The following is a 12,504-nucleotide window of genomic DNA, read 5'->3' on the forward strand; positions in this document are numbered from 1 at the left end:
AAAAGAAAAGAAAATTTAATCCCCCCCTTATTTCAAACAGCTTATAGCTACCCACTAACCAACGGAGAGTTAAACCACCCAATGAGCATCACAGGGAAGAGTTGAACATCTTCTCTTCAGTGGTTTGGGCAGAGAGTATAATAGAAGGCTCAATTATTGCTTTAAATATATGACAGGAAACTTTCATTTTCACATCCCATTCACAGATAATGAAAATGTACTGAGGAGAAGGAAAATCTGACAGCACTAATGAGAGGACATTCTTGAAAATCAAAAACAATGAGAAGGAATGGGCAGAGAGACAGAAGTAATTACCATAGCAGCGGTGTTTTCTGCACTGTTATTAAGGTTTGTCAGGGTTTCAATGATTTTTTTAAAGTGCTTTTTCTTTTTTCAGAATATGTAAAAATGTTCTGTGTTCAACTTCCATACAAAAGCGTTTAGTTGTAATATTTTAAAATCATTTTGGCAAAAATGTTTCCGACTCCTCCTTTATGAATCTTAGCTCTGGCTCTTTTATATATATGTATTTTTTTTTAATCAGAAGTGCAGTGCTTACCCATCCGCACTCAAAAACAATCAGGTTTTTTTTAGAGGTGCATTTTTATTCAGTTGTAGAAATTACCATCCTAAAGTCAGGTTGGCTAGTGAGAAATGTGGTGGTGTGGATCATTCTGAGCAAAGCCTGCCGAGCAGTAGCTCTGAGGGTCATGAGAGAAGATGCTCAACGGAGTTACAATAATCCGCAAGGCAATGATGGGCAATGACCGTGCTAGGACACTGAAAAAAACCAACAACCAGGACTCCTTGGTTCTGTTGACAGCTTACTGACTTAATGTATGGCCTTGGGCAAAGTACTGCTCTCAGTTTACCTACTTAGAAGATAAATAAGTTGCCTCACCCTCCAAGCTGTAGTGAAGTGCAGTTATTATCTGTAATGTGGAGAAGCTCAATAGTGATAAAAGTACAAAATAATAACAACAATGATGGCAATAATAATTTATAGTAATGAAATAATGGTTTGAAATATTTTCATAATGGTATGATAAGTCTCTTCATTTCAAGTCTAATTGATTCACTACTTAACAAGCTCTCAGATTTAAGTGTGTGAACTGGGTCTTTCTGAGGAGTAAACCTCCTGTCTGACCCTTTTGAGACTGGAGGGCCTGGAAGAAATGGGCATTTTTAGGACAGAGACTGGTGAGTGGGAAGCCAGGGAGAAGGTAAAGTTGCCACGAAGTACTTCTGGACAGAGGGATAGTAAAGTCTTGGCATGGAAGTATGTTTTGTGTCTAAGATGAAGGTAGATGGGCGGGGGGAAGAGCAGTAAAACCACAGAACTGGAATGGGAAATACAGAAACTCCTCCTGCTTTATGTCAACACGGAAGAAGAATCATCTTGACTAACATTTCTACCTTCAGCATAGCTGCCATGTCTTTAGGCTCCTCTAAGCACACAGCAACATTTGACTTTAGTTTTGTAGTCAGCCAAAGTAAATGATGTAATACTTAAACTCAATGCCCAGCATAGCATTGTACCTTTTTCTTATTGTTTTCACATAGTGCACCTTTTCACGTTCACGTCTAAGTATTTTGTTTCTATACTTTACCTCTACTATGAACCATCCTTTCTCGGCCACGAGAGTTAGAGGAGACACAAATCTTCCTTTTTTGTAGAAAAACCTGTCTGGGATATCCTGTATGTTATAAACGTCCATGTGTTCCACAGCTTTCAGTTTTTTATATATCTGCAAAGAAACCGAATGTTAGGACACCATATGGCTGTAAAGAGCATATACACACCTATGGGTACATGGAAACCCCTGAATTTGTAAAATGGCTTAATCCCCTTCAATGGCTAATCTTCGCCACATTCAAACTGGGGCTTTGCTGGTCCAAAGATGGCAGCTCTGCAAAACCTGTTTATGTGGCTCAGGAGGTTCTGAAAACTCAGATTGTAAACACATAGGAACGCATGAATTGATGTATTACTTATATATTTATAATACACACACAAATGAATGCATGAGATTGTATCAACCTACAGAGATACACCAGCAGAAACCAACCCCCCCACACGAGACAAGTAGTGAAAGATACTCGAAGGCACCATGTGGGCTGGGTACAGATGTGGAAAGTATTGCCACTCATTCCCTCTTTGTGCTCTTGAGTGAACAATTAACGTCACCTCACCCGAATTTCTTACACTGCTTCATAGGGATGCCATGAGATTAATCAGCCAGTGGCTTTGAAGCTGCATAATGCTGTACAAGTGGTTTATTAATATTAACCCAAATTTATTCAGAAAAATATTTTAAATGCCTAAAGAAGATGTTCATATGCCATAAAGAAGGTGGTTATTGTGTGTCTCACTCTTTTGCTTAAATATAAATAATCTCCAGGAATGAATAGCTCGATTCTTCAAAGTATAGAAGGTCCTTCACTAGCCTTTTAGTTAAGTGCCGCTGCCGTGCATATGTGTGCATTAATATGCAGTCACCTTAAGGATGACACCAGGGTGTGATGGCACGACTCAGCCAGACCCTCCCACCGTGACCTGGACTAGAGGGTGGTCCTGGTGCTTCACCAGTACTTCTGGTGCTTCAAAATGGGATAACACTTAAAGGTCATAACCCCTATGCTATGATATGTATGATCTAATTCCGAAACATGACTCTTCAAAATGTGTTAAGAATAGATGAATATGGCTATTGGGAAACAGAAAACCGACTTTTTGTTTGTTTGTTTTAAAAGCAGCACTCCAGTAAGAAGTACTAAAAAGAAGTGAAAGAAGAAAACAAAACCCATGGTGTGAGGCACTGTACTTAATTCTCCTTAGGGATATGAGGCTGTTTAATGAGAGAGAAGCATGTGCTTAAGAGCTTTGTCAGACGAAACCCCATGTCTGTGTGAAGTTGCAACTTATACTTGCTGTTGTGTGAAGGTCTGGCCTACAAAAATAGGGATCTCCAGGTTAGGGCCAAGGAGAGCACACATAAGTGCTGTAATTCCCTGCAGGAACTTTCTGTGAATTGCTTATGCATGCCTCTAAGACAACTTTTAATTCTGGCACTAATCGGAAATGTTGGCAGTAACAGAGCTATACAGTTCCTGGAGAGCCTGTTCAGGTGAAAAAATCAGCAAATATTCTCTAAAAAGAAGTTGCACAGGCTGCAATATACTGGAACTGGCTAAAATGTAATACAGAAAGTAAAACTACTCATCTGGAGCATGGAGTGCCCATTTGGTACATGCACTCATCTGTGTTCTGAGGACAGTAATAATGACCTCTCAAGCACTGGTTTCTGGTTAAACTATAATGTACTAATCTGGTAGTTACAGATGCTGCGTTTTAATTCTTTTCAAGTGGTTTCCAAATTTTTTTCAATATTGTTTCAACTTCTCCCTCAAAATCTTGCAGTTCTAGCGTTGGGATTTTATGGTTGCTTCAATCCAACATGCTTATTCATCAAAAATCTTCGCAGAAGACTATTGTAAAAAAATTTTTTCTTTTTTTGTGATTCTGGTCTAAGGAAGTTAATTCCTCAAACTCTATGTGAGTTTGCTGGAATATGAACACCTGACCTGCTCCAGATTTTATATATATAAAATCCTAAAATAGATTTTGAACAGAAATATTTTAGCTACTTATCAGAAGCACGTAGTGGTGGGATTTGAAAGCACATATCTGTGCTGAATAATGGTGAAGGTTCATGCTTTTTAATTTGCCTTGTGCAACTTTCCTTCAGAAAACCTCATCACAAGAGTGTCACATGATCCAAGTCTGACTCCCGATGAGAGCCTCGGGCTGATTTTTACACACATCTCTGAGAGCAGGATTTGGATGTTATGAGCAAACAAAAGACACAGTTGTCATAAAACCCCAAGGAAACACAAAACTAAATAAATACAAATAAGCTGTACTTACTTCTGTGTGCTTCTCTGGAGCTGGCCAGAGGCTCACAACAGGACCTCGGTCCTTCATTTGTATGGTATCACTCATATTGATGTAGTTTTTCAGCTCAATCACCTTGTTCGCCCAAGAGATGTCTGTCATCCCATGATCGGAGAAGAGGATGACGTTGAGATGATGCTGAAGGCCCTTGTTCTGTGAAGCAAGTGAATGACAGCTGTTATGGCTGGGTAAGAGCTTCACAGTCTCTGTGCCCACTGGCAAATTTTAATCTCCAGCTGACCTCCACTGACTTAGTGGAAGTTGGCCAGAAGGAGCACAGTCGCAAATGCCCTGCAATGTGCTTTGCCACAACCCCTGTTGATGGGCATCTGCTTTCACTTCTTGCCCTGGAAGAGTCTGAAGGGTTAGCGCTAAAGAGAGATTTTCCAAAATAAATCCCACCCCCTGCTAAATAACTAGATGCCACTTGCCAGTCCCACAACTCGGTCTCGGACAGGATTTTATCCAACTGTTCTTCATCTGTAGGCCGAAATGGCTGGGGAAGAGCAACTTTGCCATGGTACCACCTGTAGCAGGGCTGTTTCTTTCTTTCCCTCCCAAACACAAGCACTTTAAGTCAGCACTTTTATAATTCAGTGGAACTGGAAATACATGTCCCTCTCTTCACGAAAACACATTAAAAACTCCAACGTGCATTTATCATTACCAGAATATTCACAGAATTGACATTTACCAAAAGCTTGTATCCTCCTTTTCTCACTGCAAAATCATTTAGATAATGTTTTTAGATAATGTTTTTTAAAACAAAGTTTAAAGTACAGAGTTCAGAATAGTGCCATTAAAAAACCGCTATAAAAGTTAATTGTCTGATTCCACAAACCTGAGGAAGCGAGCGATTTTGATTCGTTCACCTACTATAAAGCCTGGCTGGGCTTTACAGTTATTAACAGAGCGACATGTATATTGGTTTATGGCTTCCTGGGGCGATCAGTAGAATAGTGGTATAATCCACTAGGAGGATTATAGTGTTATTAACAAAAATAAAAATCAGGGGAGTGGTGCCTTGTCTTCTGCATGATCTTGGTAGCCTCTGTTGCTCAGGAAATAAAAGTTTACAGCCAACGCATTCAATTAACAGGCATTAAATATGGTCTCAGCAATGCCACGAGGAGCAGTTTTAAAAGCCTTTTCCAAAAGCATCTGGGAGCTGGGTTTTCAGACATCACTCACTTTGATGAGCGTGATCATGTTGCTCAAGGCTTTGTCCACCTCCTTCAAAACATTCTTCCGCTGCTGGGATAAAGGGCCATAATGGTGACCTTCCACATCGATGCGCTCATAGTACACCGCAGCCATTTCAGCACTGCCATTGCTGGGGGTGGAAGGAGGGAAAGGAGTAAGAGGCTGGTGCACACAGGGACCGCCCATGCACCTTCCCCTTCTGGCTGCTGGAGTTACTGTCCTCACCAGCACATAGTGCCACCAAACCCCAGAGGACCATTTTCTGCCTGGGCTTTCCCACCCACTGCTGCATGGCTGTGCTCATTATTCACGGCCAAAGCCATGTGGTGAGATGCCCACCAGAGATGCAAGATAGAGACTGCCACGTGCAAACACAGGCTGGCCTGGTAGCCCTGTACCACCTCTGTGAGTTAGGAACGTGGCTTTTCCTTTAATCACAAAGAAAGACCCAGAAGAAATACTGATTTCTGTGCTGAATGCCCTTATTAAAAGGATTGTGGGAATTACCAGTCAAATGCGCTTTAATTAAAGTTTGGCACTTCTGGTTTTCTCCTTTGTGAGGTCTTCCAAACTACCGAGGTCAGCTCAGGATGGGCTCTTCCATCATCTTGCAAAATCCCAGGTGGTATGAACTGGGGTGTGATTTTAGATGGGGTTTTTGTTCGGGAATATGACCAAAGGGAAACTAAGCTAATCTCAGAGTGCCAAGTTTAGTTGCTGAGATGTTTCTGCACCGAATGCCCTCAGCCTAATTAGTGGGGATTGTGCATACACCAGTACTTAATTACATTTTCATGACCACTTTACAGTTCTCTGTAAAGCTCCCTGAGAGCAATTTGGATAAAATCACAAATCTATGCTCATGAAGTTCAAACTCAGTCTTTTTCTACTGTGTTTAATATATGACAGAGTGTGCCACCCATAATACATGCCCTCACCTAGGTCAAGATCCCTCCACAAAGACTTCGTGTGGTGTCCTGACAGGTCTAGTTTCTTTGATTAAAGACACCTGAGTAATCTGATGTAATGAGTGAGACAGAAGAGAAAAAATCAGAGATGTGGGAATGAATGAATGAATTAGGGTTTGTCAACTTATTTGTAAATCTGCCGAAGGCCTCAGAGGAGCAGTCCTGTAGGAAAGTTGAAGGTTTCTGCTGTGGTGGGAGTTTCTCCACCACTGTCCTTGCAGAACAGTGTTCTTTCTCACTCTTCGTGATTTTAAAATCATTCAAATGAAGCAGTCCTTTCCTCCCCCTATTTTGTTTTAAGCATTACTTTCCATCTCTATTCTGCATAAATTAATTTCTAAAAATTAACCCTGTAATTTCTACGTTGCACACACACTCATGAACTTACTGAAACATTTTTCTTCCTCTGCAGTGTCTTTATTAATTAGCTACTTAGACTGCTTTGTGTTTTCTCACCTATAACTAAATGATCGTTTAGATCAAGATAGAAGCTAAGAGAGGGATTTATTGCATAAAACAGTGAGGGTTCAGTGCTGTAAGGATGAACGTTCAACTTTGCCCATGACTTCAATAGGACAAGCTCCAGTTAGGCGGCGTGCTTAGAGGTTTGCAGGATTGGGTACAACACATCCAGAACTTGTAAGATTGGGTTGACTTTGTTTCCATTTTTTGCCTGGTTCCTAAAAAAACTAGGCATCTCTGATCATGGCTTGCACGGGAGGATTCTGTCTTTCTAACTGTGCATTAGTCCTGTCTCCTCCCATCACCTGTAACATTCAAAGGAAACAGCTGAGGAAAACTTGCTGAAGAAAGCTGGACGGCATCAACAGCAATACCAAAAAGGGGGTTGTATTTTATCAACACGCTTTGCGAGGACCACACAAACCTTCATGACACTTTTCCAGGAAGGAAGGTAGATTACAACAGCCATTAAATTATAGTTTTGGAAAAGACATAAGGGAAGTTTTAGTGTTACTTGCCAAAAATGGATGCTTGACTTTTAGTTTTGAATAGTTTTAATCTAAATAATGGTCTCAAAGCACCTCTTTGAAGAGATTGAAGAATATTCCTGAAGGATGATTTCCTTTGGTTGCAAGAGGAGCTCAGTGGCTCCCTGAGGAGGTAGGTACTCCTGCCCTTGCAGAGGACATTCATAAAACTCCTTTCAATCCTGGACGGGTTAAGATGGGTCAGGACGTTCCTGCGCCCAAACTCAAGATAACCCTTAGGCCATCCTGCCACAATAAAGGGCTTACTCTCACTATCCTGAAGTCCCTGTAAGGTTTGGTAATGGTGGGAGCATAAGTGCAGTTCATTAACTACTAATACCTGCCATCAGGGCAATTGAGCAAGGCACCTCTGAGACAATGGACTGCCCTTGCCACAGGCTGTTTTTCCACATATAGGTAGGGCCAGCCTCAGCCTAATGGGCTGTTTCCATTGTTGGGGTGTGGAAAGGGAACTCGCTGGATTTGCCAACCTTTGAATAGCTTCAGGAGTCAGAAGCTTTTGCAAAAGATGAAGACCGGCAATACAAGGCAGCTCAAGACTCTTCCACGCAGAGATGCTAGCTCCTGCTAAATGAATACACCCACAACAAAGGCATTTCAGAGGCTTTACTTCTTCAGCAGCACTGAAAATTGTTTGCTAAATTTTAAAGGACTAAACAAAGAGGATGAATGAGAGAAAGGATAAGGAAAATCTATCCCATTTTTAATCTGCTCATTCTCTACCCTCCTTTCTGATTCTAACTCCCTGTAGTATTTACACCCACAATGGATTATTAATTTTATCAGTGATTGTTCCTTTTTTCTTCTTTCCTGCCTTGCTGCAGACAGGTCACCTAGTTTAAAGAAAAGGAACCAGGCAGAAATCCAAGAGGTATGGTGTGTAAATGGACACCAGAGACCAGACCTCCCGCAGCTCCAGCACGAGCAGGCTGCAGCTGTCGTTTACAGCAGACCTTGTGTTAGCAGGGATTTGCTCTTTTCTGAAATCACCAGCTTTCACCTCTTGCAAGCTGCTCCACTGACACTGTTGTGTCCCTGCCCTTTTCTTCTTTTCTGCTGAAGGCAGCAGCAAGCAGCCTTGTGACTCGGGGTGAATTAGGTATGGACACTTTTTCAACAGGCTCCAGTTACCCAAAAGAGCACCTTGAAGGAATGGAGCTTTTAACAGATCGTGCCTTGCTTTTAATTATGTTCACAGTTACAAAGCTGCAACCCACCCTGAGCAGCCTTGCTTCATAGAAACCAGACAAGGAGCTTCAAGCATATCCTGACCCATCCCCAAATGATACCCAACCAAAAATCTTTCCATGGTACTTGTGCGTTTCCACCAGAAGTCAGAGCTGGTGTCTGTATTCAGTTTTCCATTCCCTTCTTTATCCGCTGAATTAAGTGTTGCAGAAGCTCCAGAAAGCCTCCTATGGCACACATGAACTCCTCATGTCACATACAGATGACTTTCTTAAAATATAAGCTAAATCATTTCAGGATAAAATGTCTCTCATGTTTGGAGGCAGCTTCTCTCTAAGTCCTGTGCTGTAAATGACACTGTGACTTGTGAGCATCTGTGCAACAGGACCCAGTATGCAACTGGGAGCAACATCTCCAGCAGTGCTCTCATCATTTTGGAGCCTTTATTTCAAGGACAAGCAACACTCATCATCTGAACAAGAAACTCTTCAGATTCAAATTACTATGGCAGTTTGCAAGTAACAAATTAAAAGTGCATCCTAGGACTGGATAAATTTGAAACCAACAACATTTTAGAAGAGGAAGCTTAGTTATAGCTCAGGTAAGGCATTGGCCCTGCGTGTGGTGGTGCAATCCTCCCTGATTTTTCAAGGTACCTGGAATTGTCCCTTGTCAATGTTTGGATGAGAGATGGTGTAACTGGAAAGCTGGAGGTGGAGTTTATGAGTTTATGTTTTTCTCAGGAGCTGGCTGAGAGATATATTCCCATCATTCCTATCAGCTGGGCTAGATGATCATTGAGGTCCCTTTCAACTGAACTGTTCTGTTCTGTTCTATTCTATTCTATTCTATTCTGTTCTGTTTTCATATTTGCACAGAATGAATGCTTGCTCCGAAATCATTGTGCTTGATATGTTTTAAAATGCAGAAGGAGCCAAAGCATTGGTCTCAAAAGCAAGTGACCAGAGCTGAATCTCAGGATTTCCAAATTCTCGGCAGCTCCCTCTAAATCCAAGCATTTCAGAGTCTGCTCTTGTAGGTCAGTGAACAGATATTCACAGACTGATCTTGAAGCTGTTTGAAACTACAAATTAAAAATAGTAAATAAGGCTGTCTCCTCTGTGTTGTAACCTACAGATGAAAAGAAGAGCACGTCTTTCTCTCTGATCTTAATTTCTGTTATGGCCATGTTTCTGTAACAGTACCGTAAAGGATTCTTGGCCCCCGCCTTCCTACCTGGGAGCCAATCCTCAAAACTTCCCTAGAGCAAGGCCGATAGTGAACCCAAATACTCATTCCTGAGAAAGAAAACCCCACCCCACAGAAGTCTGGTGATGTACCTCAAAGATTCCAGAGCATCGTTGATGGCATCCGCAAAGTTTTTGTCTGATGGGACGCTGAAGTACTCGCGGCAATAACTGGGTCTTACTCCAAGGATTTCGACCTCGCAACCTACGAGCGAAAATTGTGGTAAGCTCTGCCATTTCACCTTGATCACAACAGACCCCACACCATGGGGTCCAAGTTCAGATTTGTAAATTCCCCGTGACATTACTCACCTTACACCTTCCCTGCAGGAAACCTTGTGGTTAGGAAGTGAAAAGGGGCAAGAGTTTGGTTTGACGAGTTCTTGTAGCAAACCATACATTAGATCCTTTTATTTCCCTCTCTAAAAGGAAGGTCTCTGTGTGACCTTCCCACAACAAAACTCTCGATTCCCTCCAGACAGACAGTTTCCACCTAAATCACTAGCTTGTTTTCATTTTAACTACTGCAGCCACGTAGCCTCATTTCCAGGCTTCCAACATAATAGATTTAGATATTGTTCCCTGAAAGTTCAGCAAATACTTTCCAGTTGGACAGGTTGTATCTTACGTCATAATATCCTCTATAAACTGTATTTTATTATGTGATACTGGCACTCCACTATTAAATTTGCTTCCCAGGAGGTCTTATTAAAACAGTATAAACCAATTAACTCTCTTGGTAACTTGCAGCCTTCCTTGCAAAATACAGTCTGTTTTTTGGCCCAGAAATTTATGGCAACAAATCCTATAGGAGAACATGGCCCTGAACACACAAAAATATGTTTTTGCAAGGTTTTTTGCCCTTTTGCTCTCTGGTTACTATGCTGCTGAATAAACATTAATATTTAAAAGAATGTACTTTCAGAAACACTGGATTAATGCAAATTATCTTTTGAGAGCCCCAGAGTCCTCCCATCACAGTTAGGCATTTTCTGATGTGTTCCTGGGGTACACAGCGGGGTGGGGTGGAGGGAGAGAGAGAGATCATTTGCCAGATGGCCTCTGTATAAAGCAATACAATCAGGTCAAAAAGGCAACTCTAAGCCATAACCGGAATATGCCCAAATCTGGGTCCCTTCTCCTTTGGGATGAAAACAATAGGCAGTAAGGAATGTCGTAAGTTGACTTGTTGCTTGGGGAAGAAGGTTGCACTGGTGGTGTGAGTACAGAGAGGGCACTAGTCAAGCAGAGCTACTTTCAGAGATGGTTTGCAGTGGTTTGCTTGCTGCAGCACTCACTGAAGACAATTTGTCAGTGTCTTGCATCTCAGCCTGCATGAGCTCACTTTGCTGAAGTGTACTACTGGGACACAGGGAAAAGCACCCCGCTTGCAGGCTAAGCTGGCCGCGACCGCTGATTGTGACTTTTCGGGAGTACTATGACAGGTTAGAAAAACTTAAATATTTAAGCTTACGAAATTTTTAAAAATCTTTACTTATTTGCAGAAAGTCAAATAAGTCAGATGGAGGTTACTCCTTCCAAAAGTTAACGAGTCCCGGCATACATCAGATTCAGTCTCATCACCCAGTGGTCCATGGTAGCGGCTCCCAGGTCTCCACATTCTTCGTGTGTTTCAAGGGCCCCCCATCGATTATGATTAATTGTTTCTAAGACTTACTTAATTGCAAAAATAAACAGAAAATGTACTCAACTGATTTGCTTTTCTGTAAAAACATATTTACATAATTTTGAACATCTAGCTAATACTTGTTTTTATAAAAATCGTGAGTGTGTGTGATGATGCCTAGTAACTTAGTCTGGGTGAATGATTGCTCATAGCCAGTGAATAATACGATGATTTTGCCTCTTTTGTCCTCTTCAGATACACATCAGAATATAATTATCTCACATAACATTCCTCAGAATTTCTCACAAGATCACTTTAACTTGAAGCATTAACCTCTTGGGGATCTGGGATGTTTTAGTTGATGCAATATCTTTGCTATTTTGTGGCTTGTCAAGTGTTAGGCATAACATGAAAGACTACAGAGGCAGCAACAATTAGAAATCGTTTTTGCCACCAAATATTGGTCTTCAAGTGTGCAGTCATTGGCAGTAAAACTGGAAATTCAGACTCCTTAAATACTGGCCATGAAGACCCTTTAATATTTAAATTCCATTTTTAGAGGCCAAGGACAGATAGTAAATTTTCTCATTTAAATATTATGGGAAAGGAAGTTTAAAATTATTTGGAGCCAGACAAAGGGAAGTTAAGTTTTTCTTGGTTAAACTACAAATAGATATTTACTAAGAGGTAGTGCTGGATATCTTTCTGCACGGTTTTGTATGAAGCTAAACCTGTGTTTAAAAACCTGAACTCCTGGAGCAGGAATAAGGAGTTCTTTCACAGTGATATATAGGCTCCTCTTTATCTATCTGACATGGAGACCTGAACCACTGCCAGCTTTAAGTTGCACTTCTAAACATTGCTTTAACAGTTGGACACTTCATGTCATAACAGGAAGTTTTGAAAACTTTTCCAGACTATCTCCATGGTCTGGTAAATGTTGTGTTTAAATGGCAAGAAGTTGAGGTTAGAGACTTTTCTTACCCCTTTCTCTCATTTCAGTGTTTATAAAAGATGTCACTGCACTTCAGCTGAAACAGTTACTTAGGCTTCCAGAAAATGAAGGAGTTTGAGGGTCTGGGGTGACATCACCCACTGGGCTGAGTGTGAGGACCATTACAAAGTTTTGACTTTGGTGGTACTGCCAGGATGCTGTCATGCTCCTCTGGGGCTTCTCCATCCTCTGCTCCAGTGCTTCAGACAGGCAGCCTTGGTCTGCACATTTCACCCCAGGTACAGCATTAGCTGGTGTGTCTTACTTTGCAACCAAACAGTCAGAGGATACATGACTTTTTCCCCAGGAATG

General features: G+C 41.4%; 1 protein-coding gene across 1 annotated transcript in view; it reads right to left on the reverse strand.

Moving 5' to 3' along the window:
• Window positions 1–12,504, reverse strand: part of ENPP6 (ectonucleotide pyrophosphatase/phosphodiesterase 6) — a 31,480-nt gene that overhangs the window by 3,669 nt on the left and 15,307 nt on the right. Inside the window, exons 3-6 of the mRNA XM_010141969.1 lie at window positions 9,665–9,776; window positions 5,147–5,288; window positions 3,929–4,108; window positions 1,611–1,748 (exon numbers count right to left, since the gene is read on the reverse strand). Of these exons, the coding sequence (XP_010140271.1) occupies window positions 1,611–1,748; window positions 3,929–4,108; window positions 5,147–5,288; window positions 9,665–9,776 (572 nt within the window). The remainder of the gene's footprint in view (window positions 1–1,610; window positions 1,749–3,928; window positions 4,109–5,146; window positions 5,289–9,664; window positions 9,777–12,504) is intronic.

This window comes from Buceros rhinoceros, unplaced genomic scaffold (genome assembly GCF_000710305.1).
Source record: "Buceros rhinoceros silvestris isolate BGI_N320 unplaced genomic scaffold, ASM71030v1 scaffold17668, whole genome shotgun sequence".
In the NCBI taxonomy this organism is placed as follows: domain Eukaryota; kingdom Metazoa; phylum Chordata; class Aves; order Bucerotiformes; family Bucerotidae; genus Buceros; species Buceros rhinoceros.